The sequence below is a fragment of the Temnothorax americanus genome, unplaced genomic scaffold (genome assembly GCF_048541705.1).
Source record: "Temnothorax americanus isolate GAGA-0224 unplaced genomic scaffold, ASM4854170v1 Scaffold45, whole genome shotgun sequence".
In the NCBI taxonomy this organism is placed as follows: Eukaryota; Metazoa; Arthropoda; class Insecta; order Hymenoptera; family Formicidae; genus Temnothorax; species Temnothorax americanus.
In genome coordinates, this window is record NW_027509602.1 from 922,821 (window position 1) to 941,917 (window position 19,097).

A 19,097-nucleotide genomic window follows, 5' to 3' on the forward strand; every position below is an offset into this window, starting at 1 on the left:
GAAGAGAGGGGAGAAATCGAAGTAGAAAAAATATATACTACGCCAGACTACGCAGCGTTTCACGAATTTCCCCTCTCTCTCTCTCTCTCTCTCTCTCTCTCTGGCACGCGTTTTTATCGCATCGTCTTCAACTCGAATAATCCGTCGACGTAATCTTATATTCTCGATACATAAAAATGATATAGACATGGCTAAGTATTACTAAGTGTTAAAAACATAAGAACTAAATGTAGGAGATAAACTAGTAGCGATTAAAATAATAAATCAATAATCAAAATACTACGTTTATGTAAATTTGTCTGCTAAAAATCAAGAGATGTACTGCGAAAAATGTTGAGTAATCTACTCTTTGTCACTTCGACGGAAACGCGGTACGTCATATTTAGGTCAATCGCATTTTCAAGCATAACGTAACTGTAACGTGGTAAACTAATAATTCACAGAAGAAATCAGTGAATATTCGCGACAGATACTCCCGACAGATACGAGAATCGCCATCGCGGGAGGAAGGGGAGAAAAGGGACAAGATGGCAAAAATGATTTTTTAACGGTCTCGCCGAGACGGTGGAAAAGCGGACGACTTAAGCCGCCGGCTATCTTAGGCAGATAGTGGACAATGGTTTAGCATAATGGTCGGGGGATGTTGGATGGCGCGTTGGCCCCGGGGGCGTGCGAGTGACATTTTCGCGTATCCATCACGTCACAGGGGCCGAGGAACGAGAACGGAGAGGCACGGAGAAGGAGAGAAAGGCGTGCCAGGAGGTCACGCACTTTCGCTTTATAATATAGTGTCCTTCGAGAAATTCCCGTCAAGGAAAAATGCTCCCGAAACCACGGAGAGCCACTCTCCGTGTCCCTCAAGCGATTGACTTTATTTCCCTCCCGAAATACGATTCCCCTCCGCAGGCTTCGCGCGCGCGCGCGCGCGTGTGTGTGTGTGTAACGAGGCGTGCAACATGTATTTCAAACAAATGTTTTCTGGAAGGTATACACAGCGGATACTTACAGTTCGTTGTTAATTCTGGGCGTATGCAGGAATCCTTTATGCTCCTCGCAAAGGAGCGACGCGTTCTGGATGCTTGCCGGGGGCGTTCTCGAATAGATCTCTGCGTATCTGGAATCAAGAAATATACACGAGAACGTTATTAAATCAGAAATGACATCGTCAACATCGCGAATAATTTAGGCGCATCGTGTGAATAAAATAATGTATAAGCTCTTCAACATATATTTTATAAATTTGTAACAATTTTTCGAACTAATATTATTTTTATAATTGTTAAACGTCCTTATCCGCATATATCCGATTATAATCCACATCTTTAATCTTATTTAACTAATAATAGATTACAATTTATTTGCAATACTATATCTAGTGTAATTATTATGGGAAAATTTTCGTGCTTCTGTGGGTTCTGTTATTCGTATGACGAGATCCACTTGAAAAATTTCGAAGTCTCTGTAGCTACGTAGTTGCGAGCGAGTTAAATGTTCTCGATAATGCGAGCCCGTCCGTGACACGATCTCACGGATTACGAACCAGAAAGACGACAACGAGAACGACGACGGCGAACGTTTCCTTCGGGACTTTCCGGAGGTGATGTTTAAGGGACGGGGTTGTGCATCATTTTTCACATACCACAAGGGGGCGGATGGTTTTTGCCATCCCCCTAGCCGACGACCATCCAGATAATGCTCTTAAAGACGGATATCTCTCGCGAAGCGAGCCAGGTACGCTGTCATGCGACTCTTCCACGAGAAATAAACGGAAATCTTTTTGAATTTGCGTGTCACGACACGTGATGCGAGAAAAAAATCTAGGAATGAATCAAGCGCGATTCGATTAAAAAATTGCGAGCTAATTTTATTACTCCACGAATCCGGTCTTAAAGATCAGATCAATTGAAGAATAATTATGAAACATTTAATTCAGATACACCGCAAATAGTTTAATCTAAAGAAGAAAGTATATAATTGATCAAAACTATACAGATGAAAAATCCTATTAATAATTATAGAATATTTACAAAAATATATCTTTAAGAATCTCTTGTTTCCATATATATTTCAGGATAAATCTAAATCCAAGCAACGAATTTACCGTCAAAATTCCAGAGAACGATATCCTGGATTCGCGATACGCTCCACAAAAGAAAACCTTAAAACGAGATGAAAAATATCAGAGATATACATCGGAGCAGCCCAACGGAGAACTCGCGGAGGTATCGACGCGCTTTGCGGAAAGGCGACTATCCGAAGCCGTAGTTTAAAAATGTCCCTTTCCCCGCGTACCCCGGGCACCCCCCGAGCGCCGCGTTTTCCAGAAGCGAATGCGCGTATTAATTATGAGCCTTGTTCAAACAGTAGAACAGAGGAACGCCGCGCGGCAGGAGCGAATGGAGCCGCGGAGGGAGGTGGTCACCCTTATTACGGTCGTAGCCGGGACACCCCCCGGTTTCTACTATGTCCCTCCGTTTCTCCGTCTCTCTCTTCCCTGTTCTCTCTCGCCCGCGTCCCCGCTTTTTTATTTCTGCTTCGAGGCTTTGTTTAACTTCTGTCGCGAAATTTTTCCGCCCCGCAACGATTATTGCTCCCCGGAGATCGCGGAGATGGAGGAGGAAAACAGGATTCTCTGCTCGGTTGCCGGACTTTCCTGCCTTTGGACGACGCCGACGTATAGGGATGCAATCGGACACACGTAACATGTCCGCAAACGAAAACGTTCGGGAAAAAATCGCATCTTTGGCAATGGATCAAGGTGACGTATTTCTAAGAAACTTGAATCATATATCTTCGCTTATCCTCTTCTAAGAAGGGCATGTCGTAGGTATTGTTGTCACTTTTCCGCGATGCCGATTGGTTCTCTTGCTGCGCTTATACTTCATTTGCAGCTGTCATTGTATATTTTGACAGTTGTGTGTATCAAGGGTTGTTAATAGTGTAATAGTAATAGCATAATGTTAAAGCTAAATAGCGCGCGCGAAGCGCGCGTCTGTAGTATCTAGTACAAGAAAAAAAAACTCGAGAACACAGAGAACTACGAACAAAAACGTGCGAGCTCGGCGAGCCCAGGAATGTCAGTTATATAGCAATTATAACTGCTCCTGACATACAGAAAACAGTCATGGTGAATTGTTAGTCGAGAGACTTCGGTATATAGCGAAAGAATTAACGAAGGCGTTCATACAGCGGCGGCAAGGTCCGAACGAACGAGTTACGGATCGTTCGACAGGAGAAAAACAGTCGAGCCGAGTCATTGTGGTCGGCAACTTATATTGTTCGATACCGGTGCATAATATCCTGTTCTATGCACGAACAAACCTAGTGACAGCATCATTGTGGATGGCCTTAATCAACCGAGACGACCGAATCTCGCGCCGGTACTGGGCCAGTCCTTGCAAAAGAAAATGAATCATTACACGGATACAATCTGAGAACCGGATTATAATAATGCAAGGAGAAAATGTGCTGAAATGTTGATGAAACTGAAAAACATCGACACGATGCATTAATGTAATTAAATATCGACAGCGATTCTTCTTCCTGTACTTTATAATATTGTATTTACTATAATTCTATTAAAAAAATTATCCAAAATATATATATGTATTGCACATAATATTACAACAAATATTATACGACCGGGGTTAGAATCGAGAAAAAAATATTTTAAAAAATCAATTACAATATAAATGTCGCATTCTTTTGCGAGTTATATTGATTCTTACATTTTATACGATTTATATTTACTTATACATTCCGTTTCATTCTTTTATCTGTCCCTCGCATTGCAATATTGGCCCAAACTCGATGACAGGCGTTGTCATTCGTTCATGGACGCGTACGTATAGCTTTATCTTGCCCGGATTCTACTCTCGTCTTTCTATTCGCGCACGTACGTATACGGGCCAAGAAAAATTCGTTCCGATATAATCCGTCTCTCTCTCGTCTGGCCTTCCTTTCGCTCCTCGCGCGCTCACGCTCGTTCGACGAAACGAACCGCCTTTATCCCGCTCCTTCTCGCGCGCGCATTCCTCTCCAGCAGAAATAAATCTTATGTTTTCGCGTATAAGCGGCCTTTTAATATCACCACCCTTGATTTACCGCCGCAGACCGTGCATCTCCACGCATAAGAGAGACCGAGAGAGCCAAGCCGTTCCGCTGACATTTATCTTCCGGGCAACCCCGAGACCCAAAACGAGTGTCCCTAGGTTTTCCCTGATTTAGCGCTCCTCCCGTCAGTATTTGACTAGATGATTCTCGATCTCTCCCGGAAAGATTACCGCTCTTGTCAACGAATTATTGGCCGCGTTCGCGAGAGAGGCAAACTAATGGATCGGGACAAACGCTTATGAATTTTCACATATACATCAGTCGAAGAAAGGAACGGATATTATACCACTATCAAATATCAATTGTCACATTTCGCGAGAAAATATTGAGATTGATAAAATCGTAACTTATAACCGTAGAGAAATAATCGTAATTGTAAAATCAAGATTACGTATACAATTTACATTTCGATGCGATCATTACATCGACGTAATTTTACATTTATTGTTTTAGATTCGTTTATTTGTTATATTCATTATTTTTAACGAAAAAAACACGACAAATATATTTCCAATCTTTGTGCTAGCAATGAAGAAACCGAGAATGAAATGTCAACGAGATTCAGCGAACGATAGATGGATATACGCTTCTGCAAGATGCATCCTACGCGTCCGCTCTGCAGCATCCGGTTATGCAGCTCCGGACGCCGAGTGCATTGGAGCGTTGCGGTCATTACAAGAGGGCCCCTACGTGTCCGTGGTAAAAGGTCCTCGGTGTGTCCGAGTATTAAAAAAGGAATCCCAAAAGCCAGTCGTCAGATAGATGGCGAAAGAGCGCAGGAGAAGCGAGGAGCGCGAGAGGGGAAGAAGGGCAGAAGCAAGAGAAAAACAATGTTGCTGCCCGGTTACCGCGGGACACACTCGGGGAAAATAAGAGAACAACGTTGTGCGAGCCCGCGTATGTCCACGCTGATCATGAGAAACGAACCGACACGACGATGAGACAAACCGTTGATGTACATCAACGGACTTTCCCGTCGCCGAATATCCTCCGTCAGATGCGAGGCAGACTTAAATTTCCGGCGGTCGCGCACACGTAAATATCGATTTCAAGGAAAATAATAATTCGCACGAATAAAAGCGAGAAAAGCAAAAAAATATATATATATTATTAAAATAAGAGCGTGAAAATATTTGTATTCTACATATCCTGGGTATAAGTAATGTTCGAATTTTCTACCTAGAAGACCCTAAGTAGGCCAACTGTTATTAATAACTTTCTTTTCACAGTATCGATTTACGATCGGAGATATAACCGAGATATATACTTAATGCATATGAAAAGACGAACGTGTATCGTAGGCACGTTCGTATTTCGCTCGCGATTGATCGACGATGACGCCTAACTGTGTACCGGGCATCGTTTCTAAAACATAAACGCGACAAAAAGAACCAGTGGCTCGCGAGTTATTGCAAAAGCTAGCTAGCTATATGACTTCGACGTATATCCAGGAGGTCGTAGCGATTTAATGCAGGGCATTCCGACCAAGTTCGCGACGCGCCCGCGGCATAAAGAACCGCGATCTTCGCCTCTCCTCTATCGCTAAAGTATTTACAAATTTCGCTTTGTAACGAGGCTTCGTTACAACGGTACGAGAATTGTACAGTCAATTCGCATTCCGTGAGCTATCGGCTTGGAAAGTAGGAAAGAAGAACAGTATTTTTGGAAGTCATGGTTTCAAAGTCGAAAGTAACGATGATACTCCCGACCTAGTAAGGGGGTACATTATTTTCTCAATTATTTAGAAAACGGTGAATTTAAATAAGATGGCAGTTTTCCAATGCGGAAATATATCAGTGTATCAGATTAAAAACATAAAAAAAAACAAGAATCATCCAGATTCTAACGTCTTACATGCTTCTTTTTCTCTCGCGATTCCCGGAAAGTGAAAAGCGCATCATCATCATCACGACTCCAAGCTGTCCGATCACCGGAGGAAATGCTTGAGCCTTCGTTAAGTGATCCGGAGTCAGTGCCGCGCGACCGCTGAAATCGCCCGAGACCGAAAGAGGCGAGCGGCGCGGCGGCATAATACCGCGAAGAGCGAGAATGCGAAAGGTGAGAGAGAAAGAGAGAGAGAGAGAGAGAGAAAGAGAGAGGGAGAGAGAAAGAGGGACAATGGCCGGGCAAAGGAGAAAGATCGCGGCAAGCATAATGCGAGCAAGGAGTCTTCGATCGTTGTCAGCGGGCGGAAGCCGGCCGGCCGCGCGCTCAGCTCAGCTCGGCTCGGCTCGGTTCGGCACGGCACGGCCGCGGCGCGGCGCAGCGCAGCATAGCATAGCACGGCGCGGCGCGGCGGTGCGCGCTAGAATAACGAAAGCTAATTATGCGCTCGGCTCGAAAAAGGGGAATCACGGCAAAAACCGTCGATAATCGACATCCTGCCCGCAGTCCGTCGGTCAACAGGACTACCGCCGGTGTAACTTCAGACCGTCCTCCTCCTCCCTCTCCTCCTCCACCTCCTGCTTCTTCTTCTCCACGCTGTTTCCCTTCTCTCCCCCCTACCCCGCGCGAGGACTATCCCGCGCGACCGAAGATCCTCTCCCCCTCTGAGCAAACAAGAAGACCGACCGGAGGCTTTCGCCGATGTAATATAAAAAGGGGGTCCGTGGAGGATGCTCCGCTTCTGGTTGTCCACGGCCAGGCCTCGCTACGCGGGGTACATTATTATCGAGAGGCGAAAAGATATGCGACGTGTTTAATTGGTGGAAAGTAAAAAGCGAGCAAAAAGTCAGACCTTGGTAATCGATCATCAAAAATCGCTATCGCTGAAGTAGCTGTAAATAATAATTCATCGCTTTAACCGCGACTGAGGGGTGAAGATTGGAAGATTTTAAGGATTGTGGAACGTTAGAGCGAAAGATAACTGAACGAAGACTCGAGCAAATTCGCAACAATCATCAGAAGTAGGAATCTATCGATCGTGCGGAGTGCATCGTGCTTAATTTGTTTCACAAAGATAAGCAGATGAATTAATAGGTATAGGAGAGTATAAAAGAAATGTTTGCAATTCAATTCCTACGTCGTTCCTACAAACGTGAATTTTCTTTAACAAAGTCCGGGTAATAGGAAATCCGACGATAAGGCGAAGTCAACAGCGAAAGGAAACCCGGTCGTTGATAACTCTATAGGCCAGTTATAACGTAATGCGTCTGCTTTACGATACGTTACAATACGCTATAACGCGCGTCCGCTGCATGGCCGTTATTTCCTGAACACATTACACTTGCGCGGGGCACTGCTGCTTGGTTGCAAGGCGGCTAAGCTCGTTTTTTTGCCGGATCTCTCAATGCCGATCAAGCGTTCCCGATCGGAGAACAACACGCGTAGGTTGCTAGCCAGGCGTGACCACTGGGCTACCGCGATACACCACGAAAAACGCAGCCACCCGCCATGCTTGGTCGCGCCCGTCTATTTACATTGGCACCGTTGCGGAGAGAGCACAATCGGCGGTATGAACGTGCTCTCCCTGATATTCCCCTCTTCCCTTCCCGAACGAATAAAGTCACGATCGTTCTAAAAATTGACGATTCGGAGTCTGTGTAGCAGGTAGGCAATCGATAATTAAAGATACGCGAGGCAACATGCAGACGAGGCCGTCGAGACGCTAATGAAGAAAAAGAAAAGCGACGAAATTATGAATAGAAAATGTATGGAACGTCGTTAAAACAGTTCTTGTAGTTAGAAATAATTATATAAAAGATATTCAAAGCAATTACTCTGCCAAAGGTTCAAGACACAGCAACGGTTTGTATAAAATAATCCTATATATTTCATTAATGCTGTAGTGATTAAAAGATACTTTGAGCTTTTAACATCCTTGTGATCTGCGATGTTCAACAGAAAAACAACATTGTTTTACTTTCTATTGTTGATAAATTTTTCAAACTAGTGATACCGAGTCATAGAATATACATCTCGAACTTTAGACAAATGCCATAAGATTCCGTACCAATAAAAGCGTAACTTAGAAACACGAAAGTGCATCAAGTTGCGTACAATTTCTGTATGAACCTACTGTTAACCATATTTGTATAGAAAACTGCGGAGAAAACGTATGTAGAATAGCGACACGCAGACCTTAGATGAAGAGAATATGACGAGGAAAGAAGAAGGAAGGGAAAGGGAAAGAGAAAGAGAGAGAGGCGGGCGAAACGTTCAGCTCGCTTTACCGAGCACTGATGATAGTTTTTGCTCGGTAAGATTTTTTGCTTCTACCCCCGCGGCCACCCCCAAGGGTGGATGATATATGACCGCCCCCGAGACACTGGCCACCCCCGGGAGAATGAGGAATAGAGGTGGAGAAAGAGAAAGAGAGAGGGAGGACACATCCTGATTCAGAAAGAATTCCTTCCATGCGCCGAGCGTGCGTTCGCGAATCTACGAATCCAATTATCGACGAAAATAATAAAGATCAATTAAAACATCATTTACCGTTACATCCGTGTCGCGTGAAAAAATTTGCCTAAACACAAGCCGAGAATATTCGCGCGCGACACGCCGATTTCGAACATATGTTGGAAGACTCGTCGAAGAAATCGAACAATGTGACGATCGCGCAATTTCCCAACCAGGATCAATTTCCAAGGGTCCTACCGCGACGACGGTGGACTTTATTTCTCGAAAATTAGCGAAATATCAAAAGGACGAGGGAGGGAAGAAAAGCTCAGGACAGGCTCGAGTTTATGGTGGTAACGCGGCGCGCGGAGGTCTCTCGCAATGAATCAATTTATTTAAGGGTAGTTGGATTTCGCGAGTCGATGCACGACGACTACGAGCCACCCTTACTCCAATACCGAGACTCACCCCTCTTTTTCTAACGTGGCTCGTTTCGTCGAATGATTTATAGTTTTCCTTCCGCGAACACCCGTCCACCCCCCCTCCCCGTCCGTCGTGCGCTGCGCTCCTCTCTTTCCGCTGCGTTCGCCTCGGAGAAGCAGCGGCACCCTCCTGCCAAATGTACGCAAAATAGTCGGAATTTCTTCGGCGTTTCACCCCTCGTTGGAGAGGAAAGGGAAACCCATGCGTCGGGCCGCATCGAGTTATCGAAATAGCGGCAGACGCGACGCGCGCTTTTCCGTGAGAGCGAATCAGCCGATTGTCGTCTACCGATGAACAAGAGCGCAAAAAAATAACAAAAAAAAAAACAAAAAACACGTTGCGTACTCTTCTCGGGGAGAAAATTGAGTCTTTGAGTGGATTTGTACGCGCGAAAGATTTGCGTTCGAGCGCCAGACAGCCTAGCCGGCGTAAATGGCCACCGATGGCGAGCTGGACGAAGGACGGCGAGAATAATTAGTCATTTACGAGACCGTAAGTGGGGCCGCAAATCGGTCCTTCGCGGAGGGACGACGACGACGATGTTAGGGACTCTGCGGGGACGACGGCGTTATCTTGAAATTATTAATCATATCGTAACGCGCGCGTCGCGCGAGAGACAGCCGAAGTAGGGAGCGCGAGAAGGACGAGGAGAGACGAGAGACACAAGCTACCGGCTCCATGGACTTATCTGGCACCTTAATCAATTCCCAGTTATTAATTATGGCCTCTGCCCTTCCCCGACCACCTTTCTCCTCCACCTCCACCTCCTCCTTTCTACGTCAGCCTCGCGCGGCGCACGCTTTCGAGACCCATCGACGACGACGGCACTATTGTCCGCGGTGTTACAATGCGGTGTCAACAAGATCGCGGTCACATTTTCCCCGAGTATGATCATTAATAATTATTTACCGAAGTGCGAAAGTCAGGTTGGGGACGCGTGGCGGCCCGATGGGCGCCGACATCACGAGAAAGGTTGCATTCAGGTGCAATATAAGCATCGTACTCGTGCGTTTTGCCAGAAGAACGGAAAATTAATCGATCTTTCACGAATAAAATTATACATATATAGAATAACTTATCATAAATATCTGATACATTTGAAAAATAAATGCTTTTAATATTCGTAACCATAATTTGAATTTAAAATAGTTGTATTATGTCATTAAAAATGCAGCAAATTCATAGCAGGCTTTGTATAATATAAACTTCGTGCGATGTAGAATTAAATATCTCGCTATACTACTGTGTCTATTTATTGTTTCGTAATTAATTATATCTTTATGCCCGATATATCGAAGAGAGTATAGAAAGTGCATTTCTCAAACGAAAAATTAATATAATATTATAATCAACAGTTCCCCCATCTCACGGCTCATTTACGAAGTGTAGGTTTTTAAATCGCCAATGTCGCGGGGAATATCCATGCACGCGCCAAAAGAAAGAACGAGTGGCGTCAAGTGGAAGTTGAATGATCGTTTATGCAAATCCTAATCCTTTCGAAGATCCATCCGAGCGACGTTGACGGATTGGCGGGGGACTTTGTTTGAAGCTAGTTAAACGGATTGCAATTCTCGCCACCATTTGTTCTCCTAAGAACGCGGAAGTTTCCAACGCGCCCGATTAGCGAGTCTTACCTAATTATCGATAAAAAAGGTAGTGGAGGAAGCAAACGATTGCTTATCGTGAGAAATGAAATGAGATAATGTCTATATGCCTTCCGAAAGTGGACAGAAATCGATCAAAAGTAAGAAAACACTCGATTTACTTGTCGTACATGGTAGTCATGGCACACACACACACACACACACACACACACACACACACACACACACACACACACACACACACACACACACCACCCACCCAAACCCACCTACCCACCCACCCACCCCCCCACACACACACACATACATACACACACACACACACACACACACACACACACACATACATACACAACCACACACACCACACACACACGCACACACACACACACACACACACACACACACACACAATTGGAGTTCACTTTCAAAATAAAATTATATAAACTTAGTTAAATACTAATAAGTAATGTTAATTTTTATATTTTTGAGCGAAAGATTACCTACTTGTCGAAAAATTGCTTCTCTATGCTTTTAAATAAACAAAACTATTATTTGAAATTACTCAAACTGATATAATGCGCGATGAAAGAAATAAAAATGCATGCTTTCATGTGCATGCAACTCTAGAATACCTAGTATAAATATAGAAAATGTAATATACAAGATATATATGTATATGATGAGTAATTTTATATTTCAGGTATTGCAAAAAGTATACTATGCACTATATAATATAACTATGTGTAATGGAAGCAACGAACTATGGAGTTTTGTTCGAAAAATACAAAGAACGATTATACTGGCAGTGGTGGCGCAAAAAAGGGGCGGCATGCCCGACCTGCTGAAAAATTAATCACCGACGTCACAAAGGAGTCGGTCGAAGACAATGCCAGCGGTCCGGAAAAATATTTTTCACATTTTCTCTCCCTCGGTTAATAGCAAATTCTCGATAATGGATCACGGACACTCGCAATCTCAAGGAATGGGGACGAAGTAGCGAATTATAAAGTTTTTCTGTACGTGCAGTCTCTCCAAATCAAAATTTGATAGAACGGACTTTTTAATTCCATGAACGCCAGAATTATTTTCCAAGACACTGTTGAAAATTTATCACGTAGAAACGTAATTAATCTGTATTCATCTACATCGCACGAAAAAAGAAGAACGTTACAGTATATCCTCCTTCTTACTCGTGTAACTGCTTGTTTAATACGGGAACCCGACCACTTATTTCGTGGTTTTCATACCCCTTCGCGTATACCGTGTACATACCGAAATCGCGCGTGACACGACAAACGTGTAATCCGCGAGAAGGGTTGATCCCGGTTTAGCTTGCACACCGTTGAATCCACGAGATTTAAGCCCCGGCGAATTTGAATCTGTCAATCCGAAGTGTCCAGCCCAACGTGTCGCGCCGCGCGAGAGAATGTATAATAAGGGAGGGCATGCACGCGGATAATACCGTTCTGGATGTTAAAAGACTTTTTTTTCACTGTCGGGAGGATCCCGACGTATTTACGAGATCATATTCGGGCAGAGTCGCGCCGCAAAATCTATCTAATACTCCTCTGAAATATTTAGAGAAAAAATCTCTTTTGTTTGAAAAAGGACGCGTCCGATAAAAGCGACGATGTTCCTCTAATTCTCGTTTCGCGATAAAAAAAAAAAGACGAAGAGCACAGCAAAGAAATCTGACATCTGATTATAACCGGAAGAAAAAGTGATGTTTAAAATGATCCTTAAAAATCACCTTTTTGAGAAAAAAAATTTTGAACTGAACAAGATACCATTAAAAAAGTAAAATTTTTAAAGTAGATCATTATTTGCAAATAAACTATTACATTACGACATCAAGTTTTCAAAATATTGTAGATTAAAGTTCCAGTTACATTCCAATTGCCTATTATAATTTGTCAATAGTGATTGCTGCTGTTGCTAATGATAAGCTGAAGGAAGAATTGTTGCAGAAAATGATAAGACGCATATCTGTGTGTTACAAAAGTTAATGCAGTTGCAACAAAAAATTGGAATTTGATTATATAAAAAATCGCAGAATTGTCCGAGAAATATAGAAATAGAAACTTTTTGGCCTAAGAACGTTGCACTGCAATGCGAGAGAGAGTGTGTGCGCTAAACCGAATTCGATTTTCGAACACTACGTTGAGCGCAGCCAAAGTTCGAAATTGACTTCAATAGATCTTAATTCTGAAATAATTAACATTTATTATTTTATTGATCCAAAACGGATCATAACAACGTTATAAAAGTATACATATTTGTAATCAGTAAAAAATTACCTTTATATATATATATATATATATATATATATATATATATATAACCTGATGATATTTTTTAAATATTTTTCTATTTCTGCTCAAAAAGGGGATTTTCTGGGCGTCACTCTTTTAACTTCTTTGCGTTCAGATATTTAATTAATAATAAATTGTGTGGTTTATAAAGCATCGTGCATCCATCTGGAGTATTTACCGGCTTGATATTTTAAATTCGCAGATATTTTTGATCAACGGACAGAGTAAGAACGAAAATAGCTCAGATTCATTCCCGGTGGGAGCGTACTTGAGAAGTGCGTGGGACGTTTTCCCCAAGTGAAGTGTAGATTAGGGAGAGACGGTTATCAGAAAGGTAGAAACTCGAAGAAGATCGAGCGAGAGTCCAAATTGCATTTACGGTCTTGACCGTGGAAGAAGGCGAAACGATATTAAGACACCGGTGGCCCTTCGTCGGGGTCGATGTATCATTTGCCGGCGGGTCGTTAAGCGGTTTCAATTAGTTTTCTCCCATGCTGGCCCTCCCCCGCAGCCACACGAGCGAGGGACGAGAGAGCAAAAGAGAAAGAGAGAGAGAGAGAGAGAGAAAGGAGCCCGCCACCGCCGCCCAGCTTAATCGCGCGGTCCAGTTTTTTCTCATAATTAGGAAAAGCTCGTTAATACATCCCGGATATGTCTACCCTTCCCGTTCACCCTCCCTTTCCAACGTTTACGACAACCGGTTTCGACCACGGTCGACGAGCGCGAGATCGAGCGCACGTCACTGCGTTTCTCGCAAAAATTTCGCGATCATAGGAGGAAAGTCGAGACAAAAATTCGCGTTCGAATGTAGAACGTTTGAGAAAGAACGCGAGCAAATAATTGTACAGGGCAGTTTAAATTGTAACTCAATAAAACATTAGATATTCTCCAAACGCATCAACATGTTAAATTTAGAAAATAGTGAATTTATCTTAGAATTTTAGAAAATCTAAGATTAAAAAATACTCCATCTCTTCGTTAATTTTACCTGGCACAAATTTGGTACTATCTTTGCATCCGAATATTTGAGAAGAAGCACAAGTAGATAATTATATAGACAAGTTAAATTACATATTGATGAAATATTTTTACTCGATACAATTTTATCTTAATAGCAATTTCTATTTACGACACATATTTTCTCTCAAGCCCTCCCATTTTATTAAATAACTATTTTATTAAATATCTTCTCGTATATTATTTACCGATATTAAAAAAAAATGTCAAAAAAATATTATAGTGGCGAGCGATTGAAAAATTGTGTCGACGCACGCAATTTTCAAGACAACTAGCGTCATCGTAATTGCTACGTACGAATGTAGAAAAAACACTCGCAGTTAGTTACCAACAGCCAAGATTACAATGTAACGTCTGCAAATGTAAGACGTCGACAGCATATTGTAACCATAAAATGGTAACTTATCTCGGGAGATTTACACATTGTAGTATTAATTTCTTTTTTCGAAAATAAAATTGTCAAAATCCGGAATTATATTAAAATTAATTCATAAACGTGAAACTTAATTTTTACAAAATAATATATTGTCTAAATGGAGAGATTATTACGATGCACATTCATTCAAATATGCAATTATGATGCTTTTCGTCGATGCCACCGATTTGACATGAATAACATCAAATTTAAGCTCACCGAATGAAGGAACGCCAGCCGTCCAGGAAGTTCTTCTCAACGATGTAGAAGAATTTCTCGGGATCGTCGCACTTGGAGATTTCATTCCTATTCCTCCCGTAGTACAAGTCGGTGAGCTCGTCTTTCTGCTGCTTCGCCTTTATCTTGTCGTCTTTCTTCGCTCTTTGGGCATTTTCCATCCTCTCCTGAGAATCAACAATACACAGATGTAATTGAAAGATACTAAAAAAATATTTCAATAACTTATTCGCACATATGAAAAAGAGAGATTTAATCTACCTCGCAGATTGAACAGGATGGCGACCCAACGGGATATTCCTTCGAGTCTGGAAAATATTTTTTGAGAATCGTCCATGCCTCTTGAGGTATCACTTTTCTACTGGAATCTGCCGTTTTGAGAGACTTGTGTTCGCACAGCAAGTCTTCATTGAAGTTTATGATAGCCTCATTCTCCTTGTTCTCCTCGACTTCCTTCGGGCAATCGCTGCCGTCTTTGTCCGTACACTTGCTCTCCTCCTGCAGAGTATCCTGACAATCGTCTACCTTTTGTTCCACATCCTCTTGGAACGTTTCCATAGCTAATCTTCGCCACGATCGCAGTGAATCGGTACCGATTATATAGCTCGTCTCGGCACTAAAACGACAGAAATATCGTCACACGGTTATTATCATTGATGCTATTACTTCACGTTTTTTTTTTATTATAGCAAACGTAAAATTTACGAGAAGCTTACGATTCTTTAAACGTGCGAATTAACTCCCCGACTTCTTTGTGGTCTCGTTCAAGCGCTAGCTTGAAACGCAGTAATTTGCAGCGTCGTTTCACGCAAACTTCGCACAAAAATGTCTGATCTAATCGTGGACCTCCTTGATATTTGTCGTAAAGCATTTGGGCTGCTGCTTCCGGCACGCATTTCATACGGCTAACTTTCAGTGGATCGAGTCGATAGTGCGAGCACATTAAATTGGAATTGTCGATCGGACGAACGTCGACTGCAGAGGAATGTCCGTTCAACCATTTCGACAGCCAATCGGTTGGTATCCAATAATAATTATCCCAAGATACTGTTGACTGAATTATATTATATACATCTATTATGAGCTGCCGTTTGGAATTCTGATCCTCAATTTCTTTTTGCTGAAAAAAAAGGAAGTAATGTAGCATAAAAAATTATATAATAATTCTAGAATTGTTTCTACGTAATACAATCGATATATTTGCATACTTTTTCTTGTTGCGCGGCTAACAAGCTCAATTCATGTTTAACATTCTCTTGTCTGACAAGTTCACGCATCGTGCTACTTACTTGCCAATTCTCAAATTCCATCTGTAGAGAGAAAAATACGTTTAATCGAATCATATTTTGTTGAACAAAATCTAGGTAATATCTAAAAAAAATTTATATCTAAAAAAACTTACCTCTTCGTAAAAATCACGTTCTCCGCAACTCATAGCTCTGTGCGCATCGCCATTCAGTCGTTTGTAATCAAGTTTAACGACTTTCACCACTGGCTGTTTCAGACAGTGAACTTTATTCTGTAATTGTTCCAAGGTAGAATCGAGTGTGTCTTTACATCCATTTGTGCTAGCGACAGTCTTTTCAGTTTCACTCTTATCCGTGGTAGGTATATCAGTCTTTTTGGATATCGCAGCTTCATCTGTTTCTATTATATTCTCCGAATCCGATTTTGGTATCGTTTCAGGATTTTCTTCTTGAATTAATGGTGCGTCTTCAATATCAGGTTTCTGTTTCGTTTCGTCTAAAGTTTCATCCGATTTTTCTTTAACTATAAGCTTCTCGGAAGAAACGGTATCACTGGGAACATTCACCTCTGTATCAAGTTTCTTCAATTTCACTTTCTTCGTGTCATTTGTTCGCCAATCTGCAGTTAACTTTTTATAAACCAACATATAAGCCGTGTTGGATGACAGGAATCCTTTTGGAACACGTCCACGTTTCATTGATTTATCTATATACAAAAATAAAGAAAAAAACTGACTTTCTGTCTTCTCGGGTGTGAGAAGCCACACATTTCCTTCATTTTTTTCTATTAAATACAGTGATGAAAAATTAATTACCATTTACACCATCCTCGATTCGTTTATTCTGCATTTTTTCAACTTTATCGTCGCTAAATTGATACCATTCCCCGCTTGAATTACATATATTCGCGATATAATGCCCAGAATGTGCAGATGGACCTTTGTGGCTCAATACAGCGACCAGACTGTACAGATGAGTTTGAGGCTGACACCTAACATATTCCGACATATCGAGGTCTTCGGGAAACTGAATATACGAATTCAATTTTTTCTTCTGCCCGGAATCTCTGTTGTAAATAACTGCGCCATTATTTCGGACAGATCAAACTTGCAGTTTATCGTAAAATTCATAAAAGCCCAAGACTCACCTGTGGAATACAAAGCGCATTAACTGAATATTCAAAGTCTCCGGGAGGGACTCCAGTCGTATAAATCGCCTGGCGTCCTTCTTATCGTTACAAGTGACACAGTGGTATTGGTTCGCCCCCGTCAGCTGTTCCTCCAACAAATAATTGTCGATCGCCTCTTTCAGAGTCGCCGCCAGCTGCAGATCCAACTCGTAGAATGTGGTGGACGTCGGATACTCGGTGCTGCACGTGGAGCAACTGGATCACAAACACAAAATTCTAATTATCCACTAAAAAGTCATCTCTCTCTCCGTCGGATCAGTTGGTCGCGCCAGTCATCGTAGCGAGCAACGTGTCCTACCATGTTATCATCTGTCAAGATCATCAGCACCATCATCGCTTAGGAAAATTCTCATTGTTCCACTTCAGAAAACCCACCGATTGATATAGCTGTATTTTCCCTGAGTCAGCTTCTGCAGCATCGGCTTCAGCTCTGAGTTTTGCTGTAGCTTTCCTTCGATATGGCACAATAGCAGCTTGGAGAATTCCTGTGCGTCTTGTTGCGTTCTGGTATCCAGGGATAACGCGATAGCGAGATTGATCGGGTCGAGGAGGCTCCGATTGCCAAAGTGCATCATTGCGAAAATGTACTGCAATTGGCCGACCGCGGTTACCGGATGGTAGGGTATTCCCGCTTTCTTAGACTGGTACAACGCCTCCTTCTCCTCCGGATCTTCCGTAATATCCCATTTGTATATTATTCTCCTGTTGGCATTACATTTATCAAGATAACACGCGACGCGCGTACGCGAAAGATTCAAGTTTTAATCAATACATACCTCATGTCTTCGTTGTGAAACCACATTTGGATTAAGCTATTGACGTAGCAAGTAGCACCTAGATTCTTTAAGCCAACATACTGTGTCGGATCGCGTAACTCGGACAAGGAACTTTCCAACGACACCACCTCGGCCGGCTGGGACTTCATAAACTTTTCTTCTCCTAAACCTGTCAGACATTGGGGATTATAGGTGCAATTACGTCTGAAACAGCAAGATGACGCGCCTTAATTAAAATATATATTTACGGTAAACGTTACAATATTATAATACATTCACACAAATTCTCTTTCGTCCCGTGGAATATAAATTTCTAACCTACTTGCAGTTTTTGCAGCTCTTTAATCCAATCCTATATGCAGATTCTAAATGTGTTTTCTCAATCTCGTCTGGACCGACGGATTCTACCCATGCCCACGCTAACTTATCCAGGTCCCCCTTCTTCGTCGGCGGCATATCTGCGACATAAAACGTTATTTCAACGAAAAAGCTAATCATACAGTCATACGATCCGTGTAATGCGCAGTACAATAACAGCATGACGATCAATGTATATTACACATCAAGAAAATCAAAAAATAATAATTCATCCTTTCGTCAGCAATGAATTCAACAAACGCGTTAAAACAAATTACTTTTATACAAAATTGTACAATTTCACACAAGATGGATATATTCAAGTTCTAAAAATCTAGTCCAGTTCTAATAATCTCCACCCCCCCCCCCCACGACTGAATAAATTAAATAAATTAAGTTATTATTTATATTCTCAAATTATCATGTTTTATCACGTTATCGCGCAGTCCGCTTCCCTCGGAACGTTCGTTCTGGTCGAAAAAGAGTTGAAGATCGGGGGGGGAAACACACGTGCTCGTCCCTTAGAAACTCCGTATTTTTTTCGCGCCATAATAAAAAAAAAAGAACTTGTCATTCGGGGGTGGCAGTGTAAAGGGACAAAGAGACTTGTCAAAATGGGGGGGGGGGCGATCGACGGCTCCGGGGAACGCGGGCGTTATCGGAGCGCCCGAGGGAAGACCAGACGCGGGGGGCACACGCGATAAACCGGGGGTACGGCGACGCGGCGTCCGCGTAAACGTGCCTCTGGCGTGTGTGGCATCGAGGGGGGAGCGGGGGCGGAGACGGGGGAGCGGGGGCTGCCTTACCTCCGCACGATTTACGACTCTAGGTTATGGAGAAACACCGCCGCGCTACTCCCGCGGCATTGTCCCGCGAAACGTCCCGTGTGCCGCGCGCGGCGGGGCCCCGTCCCGTCGCCGTCGAGTATCTCGAGAGTGCCTCTCCGCGAAGTGGCGAAGTGCGCCGAGTGCAGCCGCGCGGGTGTCAGCGATGATCGCCAATCGCC

General features: G+C 42.8%; 1 protein-coding gene across 6 annotated transcripts in view; it reads right to left on the reverse strand.

The window, feature by feature from the left end:
* Window positions 1–19,039, reverse strand: part of LOC143903258 (ubiquitin carboxyl-terminal hydrolase 48) — a 57,008-nt gene extending 37,969 nt beyond the window's left edge. For 2 of the 6 annotated variants that reach the window (XM_077416710.1, XM_077416714.1), the window contains exons 1-12: window positions 18,898–19,039; window positions 18,057–18,192; window positions 17,735–17,938; window positions 17,334–17,660; window positions 16,917–17,153; window positions 16,585–16,835; window positions 15,925–16,475; window positions 15,731–15,832; window positions 15,239–15,642; window positions 14,784–15,138; window positions 14,505–14,689; window positions 1,007–1,114 (exon numbers count right to left, since the gene is read on the reverse strand). In XM_077416710.1, the coding sequence (XP_077272836.1) occupies window positions 1,007–1,114; window positions 14,505–14,689; window positions 14,784–15,138; window positions 15,239–15,642; window positions 15,731–15,832; window positions 15,925–16,475; window positions 16,585–16,835; window positions 16,917–17,153; window positions 17,334–17,660; window positions 17,735–17,938; window positions 18,057–18,190 (2,858 nt within the window). In that variant the 5' untranslated portion in view covers window positions 18,191–18,192; window positions 18,898–19,039. Of the gene's footprint in view, window positions 1–1,006; window positions 1,115–14,504; window positions 14,690–14,783; window positions 15,139–15,238; window positions 15,643–15,730; window positions 15,833–15,924; window positions 16,476–16,584; window positions 16,836–16,916; window positions 17,154–17,256; window positions 17,661–17,734; window positions 17,939–18,052; window positions 18,195–18,525; window positions 18,684–18,897 lie in introns of those variants that run through there. The other 4 variants (XM_077416711.1, XM_077416713.1, XM_077416712.1 and 1 more) reach the window with 4 other exon arrangements.
* Between the last annotated feature and the right edge of the window lie 58 nt (window positions 19,040–19,097).